Source organism: Ambystoma mexicanum, chromosome 1p (assembly GCF_040938575.1).
Source record: "Ambystoma mexicanum isolate Mex_15411 chromosome 1p, UKY_AmexF1_1, whole genome shotgun sequence".
Taxonomy (NCBI): domain Eukaryota; kingdom Metazoa; phylum Chordata; class Amphibia; order Caudata; family Ambystomatidae; genus Ambystoma; species Ambystoma mexicanum.
This window is the reverse complement of record NC_090921.1, coordinates 415,803,471-415,831,412: the sequence shown is the minus strand read 5'-3', so window position 1 is coordinate 415,831,412 and position 27,942 is coordinate 415,803,471. Positions and strand designations below refer to the sequence as shown.

At 46.7% G+C, this 27,942-nt stretch overlaps 1 protein-coding gene across 9 annotated transcripts in view; it reads right to left on the bottom strand.

The window, feature by feature from the left end:
- MYO9B (myosin IXB) overlaps window positions 1–27,942 on the bottom strand; it is a 925,026-nt gene that overhangs the window by 268,493 nt on the left and 628,591 nt on the right. For all 9 annotated transcript variants that reach the window (XM_069649217.1, XM_069649219.1, XM_069649218.1 and 6 more), the window contains one exon: window positions 23,199–23,348. In XM_069649217.1, the coding sequence (XP_069505318.1) occupies window positions 23,199–23,348 (150 nt within the window). The remainder of the gene's footprint in view (window positions 1–23,198; window positions 23,349–27,942) is intronic.

The following is a 27,942-nucleotide window of genomic DNA, read 5'->3' as shown; positions in this document are numbered from 1 at the left end:
GGAGTCACTGTCTTTTTTCTTAATTGAAGGAAATGTTCAGCTTTTATTATTATGGTCTCTGAGCGTGGTTCTAGCTTTGGGAAGCAACAGAGTGCTTTACAATCATAGGGGGAAGAACACAGTGAGGGAAGCAGAGAAAAAGGGAGCAGAGGTGTAACAGGAGAGCGCAGGCAATTGGCAGTAAAGGCTCTTGCAGCAACCAGGGGAGGAAACCGTGAGGGGCAATCCAAGTCTCAGGTAGGGAGTGGGAGCGGTTTGTTTATTTTTATTTATTTTACTAATTTCACATTGACTACCATCTTATGGGAGTTTATCGGGCTTAAAAAACACTGTACCATCTCAGCATATCTTCAGTTAAAAAGCATCAAAACTAAATCATAAAAATATGGATTTTGTGTGAAATATCCACTGCCACGTACTCTGTAAAAGTAAAACAGCATGCAAGCAAACACTCAAAAAGCCACCCAGAAACCTTCACAGCGAGAAGCACATGATCTTACACAAGGGAAAATGCTTAGGCTATTATAAAGACTTTGATATTGGAAAAGCAATCCCTATATAAATATACGCATGCAAAGATAGGGGGTGGTGGGGATCAGGCCTGCCCAGTAATCCACAGTCATGCTTCTTTCAACGTTTATGCTGCCAGCCTATCAGAATTGGCCATTCAACCTGCACACCCAACACAGACTGAGGCGTCTTGTAGACCCTGGTTTAGTTTAAACTAGTTATTAGTCATAGGGACGTGCCTTAGTGGGCTTTGCAAAGAGCTTACATATGCAGAACACACATTGAGGCCATTCCTCGTGGTCCAAACAAAAAACAAAACAGACCACAATATGGCCAAAGTATATGACTTAAAATGCGTTGGTAGTCAATTTGCCGCCATAAGGGGCTAATGGCTACAAAGGTGGTACAATAGTTAAGGGGTGCAGCCAAAAATAAATCAAATAGCTGCCGCCAATCTACTCCCCAATGAAACCGACCCAGGAACAAAACAGTGTCTGGGAGAAACCCTGCCCTAGTAGCACATGGCTACCAAAAGTAAAGCATCAAAAACGAGTTAAAGTTTCACAGGGACCTCAGTAGAAGTCCCTCCAACAGTAAAAAAGTCTTGAACCAAAAAGTCAGCAGAGGGGTTGGATGTTGGATCAGTATTGCTTTTTGGGGATCCTTTTGCCAAGTTCTGTAACAGGGCAACTGACTTTGTTGCCCTTCCTGGGTGCTTTTTCTTTGAAAGAGATTATATACATATAGATTCTCCTCACCTTGATCCAACAGAGAAAGTCATAACTGATCACTACTTTTCTGTGCTTCTATGAAGCTCCCAGATATGCGTTTCACGATCCCCATGGGGGGGGGGAATCATGATTTTGCTGCTGCCAATAAGCAAACACCATTGCTTGTGCTGTTTGAACATACCTGCACCATCTCTGGACTTCTCAGGATAGACTCTTACACTGCTACCCTTTATTTAAGGGAACCTAAACTGACCAGTACTGCAGCATTGAATCAGACCCAAGGATCTGTTGGCTCAACCTAAGGCTCAGCATACCCCAAAGTCTTCATTCCTGTTTACACAGTCCTGAGGGTCGCTTCTTGGGAGTCCACCCACTGACCTCACCTGCACCGTTTGCCTCATTCCTCAATTGTCAGGGACCCTCAATCCCAGAAGAGTTACCGTGACCAATGTTGAGTCCGCCATTGGGACCCCACTATGCTGCCATTGTCTCTTGGATTTCTGGAACTCACTCCAGCAGGCTCTCACATCTTGTGTGTTCTCAGACTATACATCCATTGTTGGTACCATTGGTCTACAGTCCTATCTCCTGGGCATTGAACCAGGGCATTGCCAACCTCTGGATCGCTGGTACACCTCCACAGTCTTCTGCCTTTAACACCTTTATCTGGATCTCCTTTGGTGGGGTCCGTCTTCAACCTCAGCCCAAAGATGACCTCATCTGCAGCTCGAGTACAAGTTGGTAACTTTTGAAACTTCTTATGACTTGGAGCGGTCCATTGTCTTTATCCAGTTGCTGCCTATGGACAATATCTTTGAACTATTAAAAACATGTTCAAAGTACTAAAACCTATATAAGAATTGTTCATTATTTGCTTAATTTCTCATTTGGTATCCCTTTTAGGGACAATCAATTTTTGCATTACTCCATTTCCAAAATACAGTACTTGCATGTAATGCAGATTTATTCTTTCTGCGCAGGAGTATGTTTTCACTGGCATACTATGGGGGCATGTGTCAATTGTACCTGTATTGCCACATTCTCCTCTTCTAAAAGCTACCACTTGAAGAGTCTGGATTATCTTAAGGGCAACCCTTCTCAACACAAACGGGTTGATCTTCCGAAGCAAAATATGCAAATAATTCAGAAGGCTTGCAAGGAATCAACCAGAAATCAATACAAAAGCAATGGTCTTGAATCTTCCGTTGTGTTCAAGACCATGTCAAACCCACTCATGCTCGCAGGAATTAAACAAACCGTGCATAGCATCCGCAAGAGCCACAATGAAAACTTGTATGGACATTCTAGTTGTTAGTGCGCACTCAGAATAAAGAGGAAGAAGGACTGACTCAAGAGTTAATCCCTCCCTCGAGGAACCGCAAGTTCCCTTCCCTTCCCCTGGCTTCTCTTGTATTTAGTTTAACAGTTCACTATCCTGCCAGGTACTACCCATAGAATAGAAATTATCTGGCTCTTTTGTGGGCGTGGGACCCAGACCCGCGGGTAAGCCGTTTTCCCAGAGTGTCCCTCCTCATCCCTGCTTGGTGTATTTGGAGTCTTCCATGACTTCCTCACACCCTGTCCAACTGTCCCAGCAACCCTTGTACCTTTCAGGTTCTTGCTGGATCTCTCCGGTAGGTCTGGGCTTCGACCTTCCCCCATTTTTTTTATCATCCTCTGGCAGACTGTGGCGGCTCGGCAGCATGCAATTTCTCTGAGCATGAGCGTCTGCATTTGTGCGCATCATCCAGGCTCTTCGCACACCTCGATCTTGTTCTTGCCAGCTCTCATTCGCTGGTGTGCTGCATTTGCTCCACAGCATGTCATTTCTTTCAGGGTGCGCGTCTGCACATTCACGCATCGTCCAGGAGTCTCGCACGCCTGGACCCAAGGCTTGCCAGTCCTCTGTATGGACCTCCTTCACTGTATCGAAAAGGGAGGTCACGACTCCTTCATTCGCATCCCGACCAGCGGTCTCTGCTTTTTACTCTGGTGAACCGCTTCCTCACTCGCGGTTCCTCGAGGGAGGGATAACTCTTGAGTCAGTCCTTCCTTCCTCTTTATTCTGAGTGCGCACTAACAACTAGAATGTCCATTCAAGTTCTCATTGTAGCTCTAGTGGATGCTATGCACGGTTTGTTTAATTCCTGCGAGCATGAGTGGGTTTGACATGGTCTTGAACACAACAGAAGATTCAAGACCATTGCTTTTGTATTGATTTCTGGTTGATTCCTTGCAAGCCTTCAGCATTATTTGCATATTTTGCTATGACAGGCCAAGATGCTCTTACTTTAGCTCCTCGTGGTCCAAGTGGAGAGGGCCTGCTTGTCCGAAGTCGGAAGAATCACCAACCGCCTCTGCTGTGTTGACAGGTGATGTTGCCCAGTCTAATTGAATGGGCCTGGTTTGGGACTGATGGAGAAGGTAGAGAATAACTCTCTTGAGGGCCAATGGGGCGCTATTAGAATAACACTGTGGACCACCATTGAAGGGGGTTGGAGGGAAGACGTATCCACAAATATGATGCCATGGTATCTGCAATGTGTCCCCTAATGATCTCCTGTCCAGGAGGCAAAGTGGGGACATTTGGTGTACTCCATTGTGGCAAACCGATCGACATTCTGATGACCCTTCTTGTTGAACACCCTGCTCAGTGCTTCTTGGATGAGTTCCCACTTGTAAGATGTAGTTGCAAGTCTGCTCAATCTGTCCATTTCTGAGTTGTGAACTGCCTTGAGGAAAATACCTTGAGCCACTGCCCAGGCACTGCTAGTTTGCATAGAGCCAGGGACCTTGCTCCCTACTTGTTGATATAATATGTAGCAGTGGAGTCTGTTCTGACTAGCACTATCTCGTTCTATGCCATTGGTTGGAAGGATCTCGGAGCTAAAGCAATGACCAACAGCTGTAAATTGTTTATGTGATGCTGCTTCTCCACTTTGGACCACTTCCCCCGAACTGAATTTGACTCCAGACTGGCCCGCCACACATCCATGGACGAGTTTGTTGCAATCACCACCGAATGTGGGGCTGTTTGGAAAGGAGCTCCTATTATTACCTTGGCCTTGTGACCACTACAATAGATCCTGGTACAGAAAACCCAGGATGGCGATCCAGTCTGATTGGCTTTCAGATTCCTGGTCCGATAAGCTTGATAACCATCTGGATAGCCCTCATTTTGAGCAGGGCCGAGGGGACTGTGAGCAAAAAGGACGCCAGGAGACCCAGCAGATGCTAGTACCACCATGGTGAGGTGGCAGGCCTGGAGAAAATGTGTTTGACCGCTGCCAAAATGTCTCAATATCCCAGGAGTAGGAAACATCCTCTTGATGAGTGTCCCACCTTATCCCCAAGACGACAAGATACTGAGTGGGGAAAAGCTCAGACTTCTTCCGATATATGGAAAACCCTAGGTTGAATAGAAATTTCAAAAGCCTCCAGCTTGTAGTTGTCACTCCCTCCGGCAAAATGGATCGGACTAGCCAGTCAAAGTAGAGATATATATGATATCCATCCAATCTGAGGAGGGCTGTCATTGCATTCATGACCTTTGTGAAAACTCGAACTGAGTTTAGGCCAAACGGAAAGACCTTGTATTGTAAACGATGGCCCATCACGCTGAATTATAACATCTGTCTGAGTGTCTGTATGGATGCCATATGGGGACGTATGGGGACATGCAAATACGGGTCCTTCAGGACAGGGAGCACATCCATTCTCCCTTACATAGAGCCTTGGCAAAGTAGGCTGGAGTCAACATCTTGAACTTCTCAAAGGGAAAGATTAAGGTACTGTAAGTCCAGGACTACTCACAGGGAGGCCTGGTTTTTCTTGTGGATCACAAAGATCCTCTATTAGAAGCCCTGACCCCTGAGAGGATCGGGAACTCCTTCCACAGCTGGTACTGAAACAGCTTCATTATTTCCTTGAGGGGTGCAGGAGAACCAATCTGAAGGAAGGGGCGGGGAATTTGGTGGAAGAAGCCAGAAATCCATTGAAACCACAGATAGTATCCACGGGCCTTCAAAGAAATGGCACCACTGATGCACATGCCATGCCAATCTACCCCCAAGCAGGGTATCGTGGATCTGGATGCTCTCCTTGATGCTTTTTAGATTCTGAGGCTAGCGAAGTGTAGGGTCTGTGTGTTTTTTTCAATGAGTGCTCGGAGAATGCTCCTGTTGTCTGATCCTCCTTTCCTGAAAACCCCAGAAACCTCCAAATGAGCAGGGCCATTGGTCTGATCAGATCTGACCCTGCGAGAAACCTTTAGTTGCAATTTTTATGGTGTAGCAAACGACTTTTCCGTTAGAGTACTGTTTGAGCTTTGTGCCCCCAAAAGGCAGATCCAGAATTCTGTCCTGAACATTCGACGTAAACCTGGAGGCGTGCATCCAAGATGAGTCTCTTGTCTGCCCCCACACATAGTACTCTGCTATGTGCGACACTGAAGCTTCCAACACGTCTTGTGCAATACTCTTCACCTCTACCAAGCCTACTTTGAACGCCACCTGGAGCTCTATAGGCAAATCTGTGAGTAAGTCACAAATTTCTCTGCATATTTTTTGGTTGTCCGCTACCAGCAACGCATCAGTATTTGCCTGCATTAGATGTAAGGCTGCATTGAGGTAAACCTTTATTCCAAATTATTTCAGAAGCGTGTCCACTTTGGAAAGGCAAGCACCCACCATGGAAGATATTGCAGCCGGTTTTGAATATAAAGACGCTGCTGCTACCACTGAGTGTGGTTAAGGGTGTGAAGACAACAAAATAGTCTCACCTTTCGACTGTCTGAACCTGGTGTCTACACACCTGACAGCCTGCCAGAGTGTGGTTTAACCCATAACATTTTAGCCACTTCCAACACGTTCTTCTGGAGAGATCTACTAGTTGACCTTTGCAATAAGATTTCTGCCAAAACCCATTCTTCAGGCTGAGCCTGTGGAGGTGCTGAGACCCCAGAAAATCCACCAACCCTTCAAAGCAATCCTGGAAGGCTTTTATTGAGGAACATGCATCCTCCCCCACTTCATCAAAATCATTACCTGTAGGAGAGTTGTCACAGTGCCCTAGGAGGGAGACAACTTCTTCTCTTGCATATTTAGGAGTGGAGCTGGTGTCTGAAGCACAGGACCACCCTGCACTTGTGGGGGCTGCCTGATTTGGCACCTGTACTGGAGGCAGAGGAGGTGGTGGTGGTGGAGGAGGTGGGGGCGGGGGGGGAAGGGTGAGGCAGAGGTGGCGGCATAGGTTGTGCAACCCGACGTGAAGGCAGACATTTTTCAAAATGCCCGTAATTTGTAGGAACTACATTAGCTGCATAGAGCGCTAGAAAAACCTTTCTTCACACGTCACCTGTGCCTGTGGAGCCTGAATGGCTGAAGGTTGCCCTACTGCTGTCCAGTCCAGGTAGACGCAGTAGTCCCTCTGGCAGTTTGCGGCTGTAGTCTACTCCCCTCTGCATATCTCAGTGTGTGAGGGGTAAGAGGTATTCCAAAGAATTTGTGCCGAATGCCTGTCCGCTCTGGAAGGAGACCATAGATGGATTGGACTCATCAGATTGAGGCCCTGAAGGTACAGAATGACTTGCTGACATTGTTGTAGATTTGGTGGAAATGCACAGAGGTTGGCTGCTCGGTGTAGCGCCCTGAACCTTAGGCTTTTGTAAGCCCCCGACACTTGACACAGTATTATGACTGACCTCAGAGTTTCCTCCAGTAGACCTTATGGCCTCGGCCAGCCACCCAGTAGTCTGGTCGCATTTAGGCGCCCCTCAGGCCTGTACCTGGTAATGAGCTTTAACGCCCTTTGGTCCGATACTAGAGCCGGCCAGCCCCGCAAGTCTCAAACTTGAAGAAGCCACAGATCCCTTGCTGAATGCACCGGTAGCCTTAGAGGTCTCAGGCCGCGAGCCAGTACGAGGATCATGTGGACCCCTACCAGAGGAACAACTACCTGGGACAGAGTCACTCCACCGAGGTGCATATGAAAAGATAGGGCTTGCCTGTTTGGTGTTCAACTTGTGATGCGTGAAGGCCTTGAGATGTTCTGGCGGCAACAAGAAAATCTCTCTCCAGCTAGACAATCTGTTTTTAGCGACCTCAGAGTAAGCGCGCCACATGCTGCGCAAGACTCCCAAACACTCAAAACAGAGCGAATGAGGATTCAACGAGGGGAGGATCCCTTGCAGAAGGAGTACAGTGTAAACCTGCTCACGACCAACATACGCCAGGGAGCAAAGTGTCGGAGAAAAGGATCAAACACACAAAAATAAAGTGCACAGAGCAGGTCCGTTCCTGTCCATGCAGGAAAGGTAACTGAGGTGAGGCGCTGGTGGGTGGGGTCAGCTGGGTGTGGGTTTGCCCATGGCCACACATACACATGCTCTAAATTGAAAGGGGCAAGTGCATTTTTGTGGGACAAAATGGTTCTGGTAGCGTCCCTGTGCAGGGACATCCACACAGTATGGAGGAAAAGGAATGGGACGTAGGAGTACATTTGGATGATACTGCTAACGTGTCCTTGAGGTAGACAATCCTAGGTTTGATCTCCCTGAACTTTATCCCTGACATTTTCCCCCAGTGAGCCCCATCCAGGTATCACTGGAGATGCAACTCTAATGTTTGCACCACAATACGGATTGCGATGATGTCCCCTGCCTAACCCTGTGAGCGTGTATTGTGTGGGTGAATCACAAGCCGGGCACCACCACCCTTTATGTGATGTGGGCCAGGAGTGGTGGTATTGGGAGGAGCTCTGTCTACTTCACAACACTATAGCCAACAGGCAGTGGATTGTCAAATGCAAGCCTCAGAGGTTGTCCCTATTTGGCTCAGAAAAAAAGAGTGCACAGATTGTGAAACACAACATTACCTCAATGGCTGCTTTCAGTGCAGTATACCTGCGGGTAGGCAAAGGGTCAAGTGAGTAAGGAACAGACAGCAAGCCAGGCTTTACATGAGCCCGACTCGCAAACATTCAGGTATGCGCGTCACAGTGCAAGCCTGCCAACAAAGTAACCGAGACAGCAGAAGAGACTCTTGTGGGCTTGGTCCGCCCTTCGTAGTGACAAGCATGCTTACAGCCGATTTCTCCAAGAATGACACACAGACCCAATAAATCACTCCCTGTAAAAATACTATATACTGCAGCAGTTTCATGTTGCAAGCAGACAGCCGGGCATAAAAAGCCACTAAAAAACTCACTTATTAACATACAAACAGCACACCATTACTTAATCAAAGAATTTATCAATTACTCGTGGCTAGTTGAAATTGATGCACGCCGGGAGAGCCCAAATTCTGAGCTATTCTAGCACTAAATCACCCCCAAGCAAACTGCGATTCTCTACCGTAGCACTCAACGCCACCCTCTCAGCTTCCATTGACCCAACACTCGCCTCTGAAACAAAGCACCTGCAACTCGAAACTGATAGCACCCTGGTACATGCAAGAAACAAACCTAAGGAAGAGAGTCATCAGGAAACAAGACAAAACCTGGCACTGCTCCAGGAGCGCATCCGACCTACCTGTCCTCAAGGAACTCTGAGCAAACTTCGCTTGTGTCACATCTGGACAGAATTGTGAATGTTAGCATGCGCCACACTTAGATGGAATAGTGAAAGATAGCAGGCTCCACACCCAGACATAATTGCAATCACAGCAATGCCAACTAACCAATCCACTAACAATTTCATCCCTCTGCATACACCTCTCAAACTCTAACCAAACAACCACAAGCCTTAAACGCAACAAACCGTACGAACTTCACTACACTGCAACAACAAAACAAACCCCACATAGACTTGCACAACAGCACACGACGACCATCGACCGTAAAACACCCCAAGCCCAGCCAACAGACCCACCGGGCTGAGGCTGCCAACAGCTCATCACTGCTATCTTGCACTTTTACAGCTCATTCCCACTAACTCAACCCCCTCTCCCTTTTTCAGAGCCGCCAGAGCGCCAGAGGACCACTCCGGTGGTGATAGTGTGCGGTACAAATATCCTTTAACCCTTTAAGTGCCAAGGGCGAGGTATCTCGTCCTTGACAGTGCACACGCAGTGCCAAGGACGAGATAGCTCGTCCTTTTCGGCACCTTGTTTTGAGCGATCCCTGCTAAGCAGGGATCGCTCAAAACTGTAATCCAACCCCCGGGCTATGTGAGGGGGAGGTCCCCCCCTCACTGCCAGGGGGCTGGATTACCTTCAGTTTCACGTCGGCGTGAAACAAAGTAAATTCCCCGCAGCAGCCATTTTCGGCTGCTGCGGGGAAGAGAGAAGGTAAGAGACCTTCTTTGTCCGCCTTGATCTCCGGCTGTATTTCAAGCCGGAGATCGAGGCGGGTATCGTTGGAAAGGGGAGATTCTCCCCTTTACAATGATACCCATTGTGTGGCATTGCCTCCCGCGGATCGGGAGTTTACAGATCCGTTTGTGATTCAGGGGGAGGAGGGGGCTGCTTACTAGGTAAGCGGCCCCCCTCCCCCATGGCCTCAAGGCATGGGGCCACAGCGGCAGAGACCCCTGGGGGCAGATGATCACTGCCCCCAGGGGTGAATACGGGTGGGAGAAAAAAAAAATTAGAGGGAAGGGGGAGGTGGGAGGGGGGAGGGGGATTGGGGCCCTGGGGCCCACTAGATCACCAGGGATTTTCCAAAAAATGGTGTCCTTGGAAAGGGGGGGTTCCCCCCTTTCCAAGGACACCACATATATGAGGCATTGCTGGTCACGGATCGGCGCAGAGCGCTCAATCCGTGACCAGCAACCCACTAGACCACCATGGATCCGTTTGTGAGGGGGGGGGGGGGCTGCCTCAAGTAAGCAGCCCTCTCCCCCCTCCCAGCCCCCAAAGCATGGGGGCACATGCATGTGAACCCTGGGTCAGATGGCTGACCATCTGCCCCAGGGGAATGAAAAAAAAAGAAGTTGAAATGATGGGGAAAGGGGGCGGGGGGCCACTAGCCACCATGGATTTTTTATTGAATGAAAGGGGGGGAGGGATGCCCCCCCCCAACCGAAGTAGAAAGGGATACCCCTTGTAACCCTCCCTGGGGGCAGATATCTGCTCCTAGGAAGGGGCATCTGACCCCCAGGGAGGGATGCATGAGGTGGGCCCCCCCTATCTGCCCCCAGGGAGGGTTGCATGAGGTGGGGCCCTCCATTTGGGGTGGGGGGGGTGGAGGGCCACCCCAAATGGAGGGCCCCACCTCATGCAAACCCAACTTCACTTGGTGCAGATGGCCACATTAGTGTGGCAATCTGCCCCCAGGGTGCCCAAACCCTAATGCCCCATCTATTGGGGGTCCTGCCCCACCTTTTGTGGTGGCCCTCTCCCCCCTCACCCCAAATGGAGGTGGGGTGTACCTCACGCAGCCGTTTGGAGGAGGCCCAGGGAGGCCTGCATGAGGTGTGTCCCCCAGCCATTGGGGGTGGGGGGGGAGGGCCACCACAGAAGGTGGGGCAGGACCCCCAATAGATGGGGCAGTAGGGTTTGGGCACCCTGGGGGCAGATTGCCACACTAATGTGGCCATCTGCACCAAGCGAAGTTGGGTAAACAAAAAAAAAATATACAAATTCACAGGCTACTTTTTAGGGGGGCTGAGGGGCACCCTAAATTGGCAGCGAATGATGTACCGCAAACGAGGGTGGCCCTCAACCCCCCCCCACCCCAAATGGAGGGCCACACCTCATGCAACCCTCCAAGGGTGCCAAGGGGCTGTCTGGGTAATACATTCTGGGGCGATGTGCGCAAATCATACCTCTGCGGATTCCCACGGGTGTCCTCTTTTTGGAAATGCATGGGGTTCCCTGTTTTCCTCAGTGGCTTGGACACCCGAGGCCCATATCTGTACGTTGTGCCGGTCAGCAGAATGTCTGAGATTTCGCTCTGAAAACAGACTTGGGGTTACTTGTGTTTTAGGCTTTCCCCTTGGCGGCCAGGTAGGTGCACCCACACATGTGAGGTACCGTTTTCATCAGGATACCTGTGGGAACGTGTTACGGTAGGCCATGTGTTGTTGGGGGCGTGTTTCCATGGGTGCGTCGAGCGAAATGTGCGGAAAAAGCGTTTTTTCCCCACATTTCGGACTTTGCAGGGCTGTCTGGGTAATACATTCTGGGGCGATGTGCGCAAATCATACCTCTGCGGATTCCCACGGGTGTCTTCTTTTCAGAAATGCATGGGGGTTCCTGTTTTTCTTGGTGGCTGAAACACCCCTGGCCTAAATCTGTCGGTTGCCTCCCCAAACCCTTTGGGGGGGGGGATAGCAGTGTTTTAGGCTTTCCCCTTGGCGGCCAGGTAGGTGCACCCACACATGTGAGGTACCGTTTTCATCGGGACACCTGTGGGAAAGAGGGACGGTAGGCCATGTGTTGTTGGGGGTGTGTTTCGATGGGTGCGCCGAGCGAAATGTGCGGAAAAAGCGTTTTTTTTACGACATTTCGGAATTTGCAGGGCTGTCTGGGTAATAAAATCTGGGCGATGTACGCAAATCATACCTCTGCGGATTCCCAAGGGTGTCCACTTTTCGGAAATTCATGGGGTTCCCCGTTTTCCTCGGTGGCTTGGACACCCGAGGCCCATATCTGTTCGTTGTGCCGGTCGGCAGAATGTCTGAGATTTCGCTCTGAAAACAGACTTGGGGTTACTTGTGTTTTAGGCTTTCCCCTTGGCGGCCAGGTAGGTGCACCCACACATGTGAGGTACCGTTTTCATCGGGACATCTGTGGGAACGCGTGACGGTAGGCCATGTGTTGTGTTTGTGTGGTTTTCATATCGTTTTGACCCATTTGCTGGTGCCCTTTGTCTCACAACCCTTTCTTTTCCCAAATGTGACCTACATTTAGTCGCTGCTTTAGCGACCATACACTTTTGTAACCTGCACAAGTCACCTACCCTTGAAAAGGTCTGCCTGTGCTCTTTCAAAAAAATGTATGCTTGCCGTTCCTCACCACATTGGTTTTCCCAATTTACACATGCTAAGTGTGTCTGGTCAGGCTGTGAGCGTAAAACTCCTGTGTACCATGGCTCAGTATTTGGCTTGTGGTATTGCTTGTTTTGTAAAAACACTACAAACATTGTATGCTCTCCTAACTGCAAGAGTCGGGGGAATGTTTCAGAGCATTGCTTTTCTCAAAATTCATAGAAGCCATTGCCGTACCAAGCCAATCATGTCCAACACATACCTTTTTTTTCAGTCATTTTCCCGCTTTTCCCCCATTCGATGGCAGTTTCCCCTACCTAGTTGTTGCCTGACCTATGCAAATCACCCCTTCCTAAACTTGGAATTTTGTCTGCTTTTCAGATATATATGCCTTTCTGACCTCCAATCTGGCTTTCCTGCCCTTTTCTTCCATTCCGTCATGCATGTCCAATTGGCAAAAATGGCCAAAATCGCCTACCTCTCACAAAACGGTTGATAACCACCTCAAAATAATTTTTTTCCATTTCCACTCAACCGGTTGCTGAAAGCCACGAAATTGGGGAACTCGGCACAGCAAACCATTTGTTCCTAGCTCTTAAAAGGAAAAAAAAATACAGGCTTCTTTGTACATCATTTTACTGGCATTTTTTGAAAAAACCCTACATTTTCACACTTTTTCCTTATTTTCTCTCACCCCTCTACAGCAACCTGGGATTCCTGGGTGGCGATACGACCGCCTACATGTGGGGAAAAAAGGAGCCAAATTTGGCCGAGATATCTCATGTAACAAAAGTTACAAGCCATTGAATGGCCACATACCAAAAAAGGCCCTGGCACTGGGGAGAAATACTCATGGCACTTAAAGGGTTAACATTAACCATAGCAGAAGTTGACAACAAAAGCAGAGCCCTCTTCAAAGCAGGCAAGCACTGAGTCAACCCGCTACCTGACCCTGCCATACCACACTCCACTGAAAATTCCACCACCATCAACACCTTTACCAACAAAATCAGCAAGATTCGTCAGCACAGACTCCAGCTCTGCATCCACAGACCCACATCACGTCCGTCCTTGCAAAATCTCCACACCCTGGGCAACATTCAAGATGCTCTCTACAGAGGACCTGGTAGAAACCCTGGCCACTATCAAAGCCACATTGTATACAAACATTGTCCCAGCATCCATCAAGACCCTCCCCGCATAAGCTCTCCTTCCCTATCCAACTATCATCAACAGCTTTTCAACTACTCAAGTCACCCTCTCATCACCCTAAAGCAGGGCAAATCCTCCCCTTACTAAACAAACCCACACTGGATCTCGACATCATAGGCAACTATCGACCCATCATCCAGCTTCCCTTCCTAAGCAAGATCATCAAGAAAGCGGTAGCCGCGCAACTACAGCAACACATCGACGCCAGCATCTCCTCCAAATCTACCAATCCGTGTTCTGACTGGCTTCAACCAGGCAGGAGCAGCCCCGAGGACAAGATAAGTTAGCTCAGTGAGCTAAATCAAGTTTCAGACATACAAACATTTAATATTAATGGAAATGTTTACAGAAATACATTTATTAGAATTAAAAATGCTTAAATGTTACATATTACACATGTTATTTTTAGTCTGTGCACTGGCAGGGGTAAACTAGATTGAAATATTGTCTTTTTCTTAAAGACATTTCACCGTCCTATGTCTTTTTAATATGCATGATTGTGTAAACAAATGTGCCCAGAGCTGCAGGTGTAACTGCTGTGCTCTTGTGATGAATTTGAGGCACATCACTGAAACAGCTGTGCAAGTAGTTCTTGCACATCACCAGTCCCAGAGTACATTTTTCCCCCTTTTCAACACTGGCCACAGGGTTACCTATAGAACTAAACATAGCACATTACCCCACTGCCATAAAACATAACACACATTTGTTATTAGAGAGCACTGCGATCCTTATAGCTACACACACTTCCCACACACTCTGATCAGAGAGGTGGTGTATTTATTTTCACATGTGGACATCATTCTCAGGGAAGTGGCACAGGAGAACCTGTAAGCTCAAAATCTTTATTGCAAAAACTTGGCACTTATATAAAAATATATATGCAAATAGTGTTCACATTTAGGCAGAACCCCAGAAGCCAACAGCGCATTCACCTGCAATACATGTAATACCAAACAACAACGAGTCATCCCCAAACAGGTCTACCTATGGCCACATTTGCTAATCAAAACGATCCATAGACTGAGACATGGGGCATGTGTCCAGTGTTAGGCAAGATCGTATGTAGTAACCCTGTGGGAGACTACACCAGCCTTGTCCTCTTGGCAATAGGGAACCCAACCTTTTTTATAGGTCTGTACTACACAAGTTGGTAGAGTGCCTGCGCAGCCAGACATCTCAAGAGGGGTCAATGTGAGCTGTAGAGGTGCAATATAGAGTTTCACAGTGACACGTTATCAAATAACACTTACTTGAGGTTTCTTATTAAAATAATTATTTATTAATTTAACAGTCAGTTTTAAAATAAGCTTCTTTAGAAAGGGCAATATGCAACAATAAAATACACTCCTTCAGTTTCAGCTAAGTAGTTACCCTTTTGGGATGTCACGCGCACACTTCCTAAACCCTGAGGTGACTTCAATTTCTAGGACACTGGACATTGATATATCACTTAAACTTAAGCAATACTTAGATAGTGGAAAAGGGAAAAGGTTAGGGAAGGAAACAAAGCTTAACAAATTCTCTAAACAAGTACTTTATAATCCCCCAATGAAGTATAGGTGAACCCTTTCCCAGCTATACAAGTAACTTATGTATAACTTTTTGGAGGGACAGATAAACACAAAGTCAGAGGGTAAGAAGAGTCTGCAGGGAGCAGGACAGCCAATGTCAATTGAACACAGTCTAGGGGAGCTGAGGCACTTCTTGAAGATAGCACAACATTATTGTACAATGTTAAGAGTTTGTAGAAAAAGAATCACAGTTGGGCCACAAGCTGGGAGGCTTGCGATAGGCAAAGATGCAAGCAACTCTGCAAAAGGCAGCAAATGCAAGTCTCCAGTGAGAGCAAGCAAGCTACACGCAACAAGAGGTAAGTACACCTAGTTAGACAGTAACTTAGTTCTGAAGAAATTGGATCCAGCTGGCTTCTGTTCCTGTTGCAGTCCTGCAGATACTGTGTACCTGGGCCTCAGTCGTGGGGACAAGGGAGAGGACTTCTGGTGACTCCTGCACTGTGGTTTGAAGGTCTGTGGCAGCAATGGGCTTATTCCAGATCAGCACCACTTCACAGTTTCAGCTACCAGCAAAAAGTACCACCGCGGTTCTTAGACACCTTGTAGGCTCCCCTTGCTTCTGGGGTCCAGCACTCTGTTGATGTGGCTCAGGCTTTGGTCACCCTGCTTCGGGAGGGTCCTCAGGATCCACCTGGAGCTCTGGTCCGGCTTAAAGACAATGCTCTTGTTCCTGTCCCCTGGCACTCGACTCCAGCTGCTTCAAAGAAGTACAGCCAGCAGGGAGAAGGGTTCCAGTCAAGTTCGTCTTGGGGCCAGTTGGTCCCACCAACCCAAGGGAAGAAGTCATCCATTCCGGGCTTCTCTGGTCGATACGAAAATTGGAGCGTCAGCACTGCGAGCAGGGCTTCACCGGGCAAACCAATGATCCAGCAAGCTTCTCTTCCAGTTACTTCTTCGGTTCCTTCATCCAGTGGTCGGCTCTGCCTTCCTTGCAAAAGACCTTGCCTTTTATGCAGGTTTCTCCCATTCATTTGCATGCTGGCAGTAACTCACACAGCAGGGTGGCTGTCCTCCAAGGACAGCCAGCCAGCCAATCACCTTTGGGTGCATTCCTGTAACCAAGGAGACTAAGCACAGGGAGATTCAGGAACCTCCGTCACTTCTTGCCCTGCCAGACATGCTGGAGCCAGAGGCGGGATTCACCCTGAATCCTGCCAAAGACCAAACAAACAAAGGGACCAAACCTGGTTTGGCGCAGAGTAAAACCCAAGAAGGACCTCACAAACAAGAAATGGTGAAAAAAGAAGACCGGGCCATTTTGACAAAATGGGCACCCATGGGTGCAATACTGCAGCTGAGGATTCAGCATGTGGTAAAAACGCACAATGGTAGGAAAATTAACCCATACCACCAGCCATTAATTGTAGTGAGGGTAACATAACATTTTTTTACATGAGAAGGTAGACAAAGGGGATACTAAGTAACCCCCTAGAACCTCATATAGGATGGTATGGGCTGGGTCTACAAAGAGAACAAGGTAAGTCAAGTCAATTTCACTTTACTACTCTTTGAAACAGTAGTTTATCCAAGAGAAGGTATTTAAACCTCAACAGAAATCCAAAGGACTTCTCTGCAACACTGCACTGAAGGTGCTGCGTGTCACAATACAAAAAGATGATGCCTATGGAGTTTGTCACACTCCAAAATCAAAAGAAACACAGAGTCCAAGTCAGAGAAAAATATGAGAGTGAGAAAAAGGTTTCACTCACTCCAGGATAAAAATTAAAAGTCCTAAAGTCCAGCAAGTATTTAGCTGATGGTGCAGTTTCCAGTCCAGATTCGGTACCAGAGGAGGTGGAGGACCCCAAAGAAGAGAAAGAAAACCAAACAGTCATCCAAAATCAACTCGACGTAGAAAGACCAACCTGGTAGAAGGGCCCGGCCGAACTTTAGTGGAACAAATCTGGGACGCCCAGGAAAAGACAAATCCAAGCGTTTAGCCAATCTTCTCTGGATAACACATTCCATCAGCAGAGGGAGGCCACCGCTCAGACAAGGAGGAAGAAGAAATAACCCCTGTCCTCCAGTAACTGTGGGAACACCAGCCCCTCGGAGCACTGAGTCAAAGAAAATGGAAGACCGATTACGAGCCCTGGTTATATCAGCCATCAACACTACCAGACACTAGCAGCTTTGGAAGGAGTGATGACAGAGGTGAGAACAACCACCTGCCCTACCAACTACCCTACAGAAGCTGGGAACAGGAGAAGATCCATACACCTAGTTTTATACAATTTAAAAAGGGTAGCAGAAACAGCAGGGTGGCATTGCAACCATTTGACTAAATACATCACTCCATTAATAACATGTGAGGCCCAAACAGTCCTAAACCCCAACGGGAGACCCCTTATGGTGATTTGAAGAGGGGGATCCTCGAGAGAATGGAGCAAGACAGGTTTCATCTATGGAACTTATGTCTGAGGCAAGGAGAAATGCCTAGACAACTAGCTTATTTGGAGAGCTGATCAATAAGTATTTGTCAAATAAAACCTATGGGGAAGTATAGGACATGTTGGTGTTGTAACAATTCATCAACTGCCCTGCCCTTATACTTGCAGAAAGTCATCTGGCAACAATATGAGCCCACTCCAGAAGCAGCAATCCGGACTGTGAATGCCCACAAATAACAAATGTCTGAGAAACAGTGGCTGACTAAGGAAACCCCCTGACCTTAGACCAACGGGCCAAAGAAGAGACGAGAGTCCCAAAATCTGGAGACCGAGTCCAGATGTTTTGATCCCCAACGGGAGTAAACCCAGAACTCCTAGTATGATCGAAGGGAAGTAACATAACATTTCCAGGGCCCAAGCCCATAATTGTCACACTTGTGGGGAACTGGGGAGATTAACCAGATTCTGAAAAATCAAAGGCACAACATATGGAAACTGGTTTCTTCCACACAGCCAGCCCTATTGAAACAGAAGGCGAAAATCCAATCGGACAGTTCAAAGACAACCAAGACCCCAACTATCTAGCAGAACTCTGTGGGAGAGGAGGTAGAGTGCAGAGCGTCGCAGTGTGTACTATTGAGAGATACAGACCGAGAATTCTATATTCCAATTGAGATCCAAGGTCTCCCAGCCATGACCTTATTAGATTTGGGGAAAGCAAAACAGCTATACAGTCCGATCAGACTGCCCTGCAAGAACTGACCTCTAAAGAGCCCGGTGCATATTGTCTGTGTACATGGGAATATTGACTTCTACCCCCAAGCGGTATTATCCCCTTGCTTCCTGGGGAAGGAAAGACAGATAGCTAATGATTGTAATGCCAGTTTTACCAGAAGAAGTCCTACTTGGCATAGACTTTCCTTTATTTGACCGATGTCTCAAGGCTGTCCAAGAGGCCAAAGAAAATGTTCCTCAGTGGGGGGAGTCAGTCAACTCAGAGAGAGGGGGAAGAAGTGGACGATTTAGGGGAAAGGGTGGAAGTGTCTGACAAGGCCAGTAATCAGGCATTGTCCTGAGGGGACAGGAACTCTCTTCAGCTGGGGGTTGGAGGCTTACCAGGGGACCATCCAGAGCCAGTTCTATCCATGAGGTGGAGAATGGCAGCAGAGAAGTCCAGAATTCTGGCTCACCCTTGTGCCAGTACACATCTCTGCAGACCCTTATTGCCAACCATGTCTCTTTCATGATGCTTGTCAGTCTTTCCAGAGCATAACAAGGAGTATACACCTTGTATGAAGACCAGCAAATGCCCCACATCTGCCATGGTCGAGCACCGTTTAAAGGGTGAGGTTCAGGGGTGGAGGTGGAGGACGACCAAGAGACCAGCAGAAGGAAGGAAGGTCATATTGTGTAGGAGATTGTTGGAGCAGGTGAGGTACTGGTTTAGGAGTGAAAAAGGTTCTGCAGTATCTGATACTGGGTGAAAACAGGGTGTTTGTGCACTAAGAAGGGTGATGTGTAGTTCTGGGAGTGGTACTCTTGGGAGGAGGACAGGAGTTGTGTAGTAGTAAGAGGAGTCATGAGAGGAGGGAGTAAGTGTTGAGAGGAGTAGGGCAAGAGAGAGGTAGTAGTGAAGTGGATTCAGAGGAGTGGTTACATCAAAGGATGGAGGCAAGCAGTAGGTGAGAAAATATTGGAGGGACGAAGAACCGGAGGGTGGAGTAAGTCGAGGGGTGGGGTAGTATAAGTGACATGTGATTGCAGACCTTCCTGGGTTGGATACTTCAACAGTACAATTTATTTTTTGGGCTCAACATTTCTGTTAACCCTTTTGTTCATTCCGGTGGCCATATCAACAGCTACTTCACAATAATATTTGCCCCACTCCAGATGGGTACCAATTAGACTGAATATTCATTTCCATGGCACAGAGATCACCAACATCCGCAGACCACTTGTAGACAGTGGCCCTCATTACAAGTCCGGCGCTTGACCATGGTGCTATTAGCACCATTCCAAGGTGAGTGGGGCGGAAATTCCCCATTTGCCCTTCCCCATTCCCATTTTTGCCCCATACATGCAGTGTATATATACATGTTATAGAATCTTTCGCAATGCAGGATATTATCTTGCATCTCTGGATATCAAGCAAGAATTTCAACAAAAGGGCTCTGCTTAAACAAATAACATTTGAGCTACTAATAGTGTTGCAGGACTACCATTACATTAGATAATAAATCCATTATTACAGCACTTCGAGGCAGGAGCAAGCTGCCATGTAGTAAATAATAAAAGGGGATATTATGATGATGATGCACTGAAGTATCCAGTATACATGTTACACATTATGAAACAATTACAAATTATTAATAATAGAGACAGAGCTGGAGGAAATTAACAGTCTAGGTCATGGCCTTGTACCCTTGGCCAGCCACCAGACCTTTTTAACACAAACTGTAAATGGCTTTTTAACACACAAACTGTCCATTGATTACAATGTCAGTATTCATGCAAATAACATGTCAATAACACAATGTCTATAAATTAACCTAAACATTTTGTAACAAAAGACTCACTGAGGCAGTAGCATAGAAGCTTGCGTGGGCGATTGCAATACAGAATATCTGGCATTAACCCACAAACTATGTCCATGCTGCACAATATAGAAGATCAAAGCAGATTTACTGATAGTCAGGACAAAATACAGTACCCCAAGCAAATCCAACTGGTACTGAAAGCACTGCATGAGGTATGGGTTAAACGAAGGGCACAGCCAATGCTCTCAATAATATATGAGTTAGATTCTGCAGTCGGTTCTATGTCATTTTGCCAACCTCCTTTCCCCCCCCCCCCCCCCCCCAACGGGTGTGTTGCCGCAAAACGTAATCGAAATGTGTTACCTTTTATTTAATGTTCCTTCCCACCACTCCATTATCCACCAAAAAATGCTGATGCCAATTTTCGGCAAAACACCAGTCGGAAAAACAGCTGTCGGAAAAATGGACGCGATACCCAGCATTCAAGGCCCCACATATCTGAGCCAGGCACACCTACAATACAGTTCTGGGAGATAACCGATCTACCCCATATCACACAGGAGTTCACATTTGGAATAAATGCCCTATGAAAAGAACATGATCACATGTTTATTGGCAAATAACTGAAGACACTATTTTCAAAGGGTCCAGGTATAGTCCTTTAAAAAATATTTTTAAGAGCAAGTGGCTGGCAGAGGGTCTACACTCAACTCTTGAATAGCTTAAGCTGTACTTGGGTAGCATCACTTGCATGTATACAAAAAACATTTACATACAATTTGACATATTTCATTTGGCTGTTAAGATGTCAAAAATGAGTCATAGAAGAAATGGATAGTCTTTAAAGCACATTAGACCCGACACAAGTGTTCCTTATTTTATTCTTAATGTTGTCTTCCATGAGGTTGTGAAATTGAGTTAACCATGTCTTTTCGTGGCTCCTCTTAACGTTTAGTTTACTCAAAATAGGCCAATAAATGCATACTATTTCACAGTGCCATCTCCAGATATCGTGAGAAGACCAGTAGCCTGGCCTTGTCACAAGGTGATAGGCACATTTGCAGCTAGAGGTGGTATGCCTACCAGGGAGAAATCCAGAGCCAGTCCTAGGCCTGAGGAGAAAAGCAAAACCAAACAGTGATAGCTGGAAGGTTTTCGAATCAGCCAACCATGGGCACAGCCCTGGACAACCCCTCCAGACCATTTTTCAGCCTGCCAAGCTGTTACAGAAGGGGAAAACCATATGCAAATCATACTTGGTCCGACCCCAAAAGGGGGAGTCCAGCCTAATCTGCTAGATCACATCCCTTCTGCACAAGGCCACAAGCATCCCCAGACATGTTTTGGCCTCAATGGGAGTCATCAGTAAGGAGTAGCTTAGATCACTAGACTGAGCAGGCTCGGACCCATACTCGTCCCACTGAGGGTGACTTAAGCAAAGCCGAAAGGCTGGAAGATTTTGAATCAATCATAAACAGTGTAAGGGAGGAAGGGTCATTTTGCCCCCCCGCACATTCGGCGCAAAGGGAACCTAATACTCATGCAATAGTGGGGAGACGTCCTCCTTGCCCTTCCCTAGCTACAGTGGAAGAGGGGCTACTGCAAGACACATTAGGACTCGATTTTGTGTACCTCCAGACTCCATTTCTGCACTAGGCCGCATCCCTAGCCCTGAGAAGCCTTCCCTCCCCTTTGCAGCACCGCACACTGACAGCCCCCACCACCTCCTCCTCCTCCCGTGTCTGTGCCGCCCAGGCTCATTTCTCACGGATGCTCTGGCGAGACTTGTTGCTAACAGAAACTGTATTCTTTTATCCTTCCTCTGAGCTCATTGCCCTGTGTGCGATTGGGTGAATCTCGACTTGTGGCCCCATCCATCCTCAAAAATCTGCTCCTGCTCCTCTCACCCCCACATTTGAAAGTTAATGCTGGCACAACCTTTTTCCCTTCCATGGTTTTTTGATGTAGCCGAAGTGTGACCCTTCCCTACTGACAACTCTAGAGTGCCCCCAATATAACTGGTTTCTTATTATATATCCCGCCTAAACCTAACACCTATCAATCCACTCAATCAAGCACCGGGGCGCCATAGCAAATAAATCTTAGATCAAGGCCACTGATAAAGTACCTGGGGTGGTCAGTCAATTTCGAAAAAAAATATATTTATTTTGGGGTCTGGAAAAAAAAATGGGTAAAACAAAATTTCTTTTAAAAAAAGGGGGGGTTGGAGGGGATCCCCCATTTCGAATAAAAAACGTAATTAAAAAAAGCGACTTTTTTTATAATATTTCTTTTTGATATTTTGACTTTCGAAATGTTTGTTTTCGAAATTATCACTATAAACCAGCACCTGGAAGGCAAGACCCTTGTATCCTTTACTTCTACAAAGGCCTGAGGCGGAAATGTGTAAATAAGTGTATACAATGTGTAGGTGTCCCCATATTCTAGTACATGGTTTATATTCTGTATTATTCATTGCATGTCAAGAGATAGTATGTGGCTTAGATTAGACAGAGTGACCTCTTCTTGTGGAACCGAACTGACCATCACACCACCTAGATGTGCCGCTCGAAGTAACAGCCCTGTGCCAGCCTATCATGTGGAGCCAACCCATATAATGCCCTACTCTATGTCATCCATCAATCCCAGTGTAACTTGATGTACCTATAGGGAATCGTCAATAGTGACGTTTCCAAAGCTTATAATGTAATAGCCTTGTATTGTTTGGCAGAGCGCTCTCGAGGCAGCAGAGTCCTCTGCATGCATTATCTTTATAAATCTATTTTACTCACAACCTTTTTCTTGGTCTCATTCCCTACTGGAGGGTCCTTTTATTATGCGTATATAATTGTATTTTGAGGAATGACCACCTTCACCAGGTACACATTCATATTAAACCTAATAGGGCATTCATATTCACTAAAGAGCACATGAGAAAAGTACATTTTGACCTACTTATTTTTTTTAAAATGGAATAAAAAAGGTTTGAACTGAGTTAGCATTTGTGAGCATCAGCACTTTGGCAAAACAACTCATACATTTGAAACTTTCAAATTCCTTTTATCATAAAATGGTCTTTTTCACAAATGCAGACTGTTAGCTGCAATGCTTCTACATGTTTGCAGATGGAAGCCTTGGTATAAGCTTTGCTAAAGCGATGCACCGTCATTTTGACAAATATTGAGAAAATGCATGGCAGATTCCTTAAGAAAAAAATAAAAAAGCTTTGTTTTAGAAGACATGGCCCGGGGTAGCAGCGGGCTAAGTCGATGACTCCCCATAATTTTAGAAACATGGCCTAAAGTGGTACTTACTTGAATAGTGATGGCAGCTTGCCTCATTCTTAGATAGTGTCTCCTCGCCACGACCATCCGAAACCAGCTCTGCAGGAGGACAATCTTACGGATCACTTCTTTGTGCAGCGTGTCCTGCAGCTTCTGACGCTCCGGTTCCTTCATAAACACCTAAAAGGGAGCATTATAAAAAACTCAATCCATCAACAATGTTAGATGTAGTTATGTCTTATATAGTGTTATAAAGCAGGTGCTAATATGCCCCTTCTGGTAAAACCTTAATACTTCACAAAATGTCTGATATAGATTAAAATGTTTAACATATGCGCTCTCCTCTCAGGACCGCCAGAATAGGAACAAATAGTATCTTGCAAAAATCTCCTTACAACCTATCATCTCAAGACTGAACTTCTCTGCATGGTATAGTTCATTTCAAATGACAAGGCAACACTTTTTACAAGGCTAGGCTGGCACCCCTCAAATATTAGGGTATGGGGTAAAGACAAGTGGCAGGGAACCTCGTCTAGAGAAGTGAGACATCGGAGGACACTAATTTACCACAATATGGCTCACTTCAATCTCCCATAGTAGATCTACAAATCCAAAGGAATTCTACACCAAGGAAACCTTACCATTTTCTTGGGGGAGATGATGCAACACTCTGGCCACCAACCTCTGTCTGCTCTTACAATCAATGACAATTTTCAGAGGGAAGAGCAGTTTTAGTCATTTTTTCCCAACGTGTTTCATTTTTTTAAGTTATGTTGTAGCAACAACATAACTCGTGGGCCCATTCTGAATGGTAACAGCACAGATTTCTCAAAAAACCACAAAGATGGCATAATTATGACTAGTGTGTGCTCATTCTCAAGCAACGCAACATCTGTCCACTTTTTGACACCCACTGATGCACAAAACCCTGTTCCCCAGGAACCTTTTATAAAAGGTTAGGGTTACTAATCAGTTTCTTAGCGCAGTAGTCCTTTATAACGCACAAGAGACTGCAATATCCCCATAAAATTGATAAGGATCTGCTTACGGTAGAATTGTGTTGTGCCGAGTTAAGAGTTTAGCACATTGAGTGCAAGAATCTACCTGCAGGCTATCATTTTTAACACATTACAAACTGCATATTCATTTTCTTTTCATCCAAACAGATTTTTCGTTTATTATTTGCATCAAGATCTATTTGCTCTCTTGTATTAGGGTACTCAAGAGAGCAAGTATTGAAGTGGATGAAGGCGCAACCACATATTGTAAGGCATAAAATAACCCATGTAAAAAGAATATTAAAAAAGTCACCATAAAGTTCTGTGACTCTATAAAGGAACTTTGTGTTCGACCTTGTTGCTCTACTTGGCTACAAACCTCCTCGACAACATGCAATATCAATAACTGTTCAACAAGTCCCAAGAAACATCCAATAAGTGTCACCCTCTATTCTAAAAGTAGGTCACAGCAATGGGTTCTCAGTCTGGGACTGGTCCCTGCACCCCTTTCCCTCAACCCTTAAGAGAGCTCCCACTTCCCTATTCCACCATAGCTTGTTCCAAGATTGACTGACTACACCCACAGTACCGCTACTGTAATTCTCGCTCTGCCATGGGAGACCTAAAGGGCGTAACCTTATTAAACTCCCTCAGTAACGTCATTTGGACCAAGGAAGGTTGTCTGGTTGTTACGGAGCCCTTCTCCGCACATGCCCTTCATTCTCTGGACTCAGTCCCCCTGCTCTTGCCCCCCCCCAGCCTCTCCCTTTCTTAATCTCCCTCCAAAAGTCCCTTGAATCAGTCTCTCATTCATACGCTCCTAACCGTTCGGTAAAATTTGCTTTTTGGGTGCAATTCTCCCCACTCGTGTGTGTCCCCAGCACTTTTTGCTGGACTCTTGGATTTTGACCAGTTCTCCTGAGTGAGTCGGATACTTTTTCAACACTCAGTGTTTTACTCTTCCCTTTGGGAACCTTTTTCAACCCTATTGGAGTCATGATTTCCCCAACATTTAAGGCATCTGCAATGTATTACTGCAGTAAATAGCACTTTTAAAACGCAGGAACTTCCAGTGTATGCAGTGAATGGGGATGTGAAAGTAGACCTCTGAAGTCGAGGGTGCCAGGAAATCTTTCTCCTGCTGGTGGAACACATGTTGTAATGTGGCCATCCGGAATTTTTGGGACGTTGCAAGTCTAAAATGGGTCGTCACCCTCCTGACTTCTTTCACACTAGAAACTCTCGAGTACACTCCGTAGCCTTGCAGGTGCTGAGGGACTGCAATCACTGTCGCTCTGGACATCTGACCCAGGTTTTCAGCAGTTGGGCAATGAAGTGGCCCTTCACTTCCTACGTTGGCTCAAAGCCACTAACTTCCGCACAGATGTGCACATAAAAGTGGTAAACATGCCGTTTTATGGTGGCAACCTATTTGGAAAGGCAGTTGACAACACCCTACAAGACATAAGAACCAGCATGTCTACCACTTTTGTCTGTACATCTGTGCGGACGTTAGTGGCTTTGAGCCAACATAGGTAGCGGGGGGCCACTCCATTTCCCATCTGCCGAAAACCCTGGCCAGCGACGTCCAGAGCGACAGTAATTGCTTGGTCAGAGGCTACATCTCCTTCATGGAACAGCAGCACTGCCTCAGCCTTGTCTTCAGGGAGGAAGTCGAGGATGGGCTCTAACTTAAACCAAAGCTCTCTGCCATTCTCTCGAGGTATTACAAATGCATCGGGGGCCTTGATGGTAGACGCCGCTGTCATGATGATCGCTTCCCAGTCCAATTCAGTATCTTACCCTCCTGATCAGGAGGAACGATGGAAGGGTTTTTTAGAGGGCCTCTTACTAGCCGCAGCACTGAGTCCGGCGATTGTTGAAATTTTGGGCACCTCTGGAGCATGTTCGGGGGCCCGGTATTTCTTCTCCAAACCATCCCTTTTAGCTGAGGCGATACCCGGGCTCCTCACACAATAGTCACCTTGGAGGACTTCTGCCTCCCAAATAGGAAAACATAATTGCTACGGATAAGAAAAATGAAGGTAAACAGCTTTGCTGCCCATAAGATCATGGAATGATCAGATCTCATCTGGCAGAGAATCCGTGGAGGGGGCCTCAATGTCAGGAGGCTCCCTATCTGCGGGAACATATTAGTCTAACTCATCAGTTCCCTGTGTATCCTTAGTTGTGACAGTATCAGGGTCTATCTGCGTTGCCTCTTCCACAACATGAGTTGCAACCAGTAACTGCCGAGGGGTAGGCTAATTTGAATGAGATGGTGCCAGCCGGTCTTGGGAAGGCTTTTTGATGGAGCAGGTCAGAACGCAGTTGGTAGATGCTGCTGGAATTCTGACACCAGCATGTGCTGTCTCGTCAAAATGTCCATTGACATGTCCATTGTGGCTGCAGGAGCCCCTTCTGTTCCATAAAGTGAAGGGCTAGGAGGCCGAGATTGCAGGCAAGATGGTTGAGCCTTTGCGTAGGCACTACCAAAATGGGATCAGGCTCCCCTGGCTGCCATCCTGGTGGGAGTAAAAACCCTGAGGCAGGTCTTCATCAGAAGGACTGGAGGAGTGATTTGCTGCAACTGGGGATAACACCCTGGGAGGCTCTAAAGGAGATAAGGTGAAGCGTTGGATAAGATTTTCATATCAATGATAAAACTTCCTGACCTGTGTCAACCCTAGAACTTTTTTGATTTGTTTGTTTTATTGTTCATTTATAAAGGCGCTTAATACCAGCAAGTGGTTTCTAAGCACGGGATCGGGATTTGAACCTGTGTTGCACCGTGTTGTCTTGCTTTGAAGACTCCCATTGACTAGGTAACTATTTTACCATGGGAATTGTTATCCCCTCTCACCTAGTCTTACTCTTTTTATGGGTGACCTTTTAATGTCTCGCCATAGTGTATGGTTGAAGTTAAAGTTTCCTATAACTTTTGGGGTAAGGCTGGTTTGCCCCTTTGGGCTCCCCTTTTAATTTTCCTTTCATTTACTTGGGTGAACTACAGTTACCAAGTAGTAAAGAGGGATTTTCACCCCCTTTACATTTTATATAGTGAGCCAGCACACCCTACCTTATGTGGAGTGCTGGTGGGATATCCCATTTCTTACTAACCTGGTAACATTTTGTTATAACTGCAACTGTCATTTTTACCAGTAGGCTGTTCATTCAGCCTCAGTAACGCACAGAAGTGCATTTCTTGTTAGCTTGTAGTTTCTGGGGTCTTCCCCCTGTAATTCTAGGCAGGACTACCTCAGTGGGAGTTGTGTCTTTGGCGGGAATCCTTTATATTCTCTGCCAAGACTCCAGAGTGTCTGAAAAGGCAGGAAGTGCGGTCGGAGTCCAAACCTCTGCAGCCTTTTGGTATCAGGTAATAAAATTGCGGCACAAATGTTGCGGTAAAAAGAAAATCGCGGAAAAAATGCTGTGGTTTGACCGGTAAAGGTATGCCCCATTATACAATTTAAAGGGAGCGGGGGCTGCGGGGGTGTCCCCCGCTCCCATTAAATGGTACAATGGTTCCAGGGGTTGCGGGGGTGTCCCCCGCATCCTTTACATGGATTGCAGCGCAAAAATCACTGTATTTTTGCCGCAATATTTTGTAATCACAGCAATTTTTGCTGCGATTTTATCACATGGAACTGGCCTTTTGTCTTTCACCTTGCCTGGAAGGAGCCCAGTCACAATGGGGGGCCGTCTGTCCTGATTGAACAGCTGACTTTCCTGTTTCTGTAAAATGCAGGGAGAGATTGAAGAAGTTGTGCTGTAGT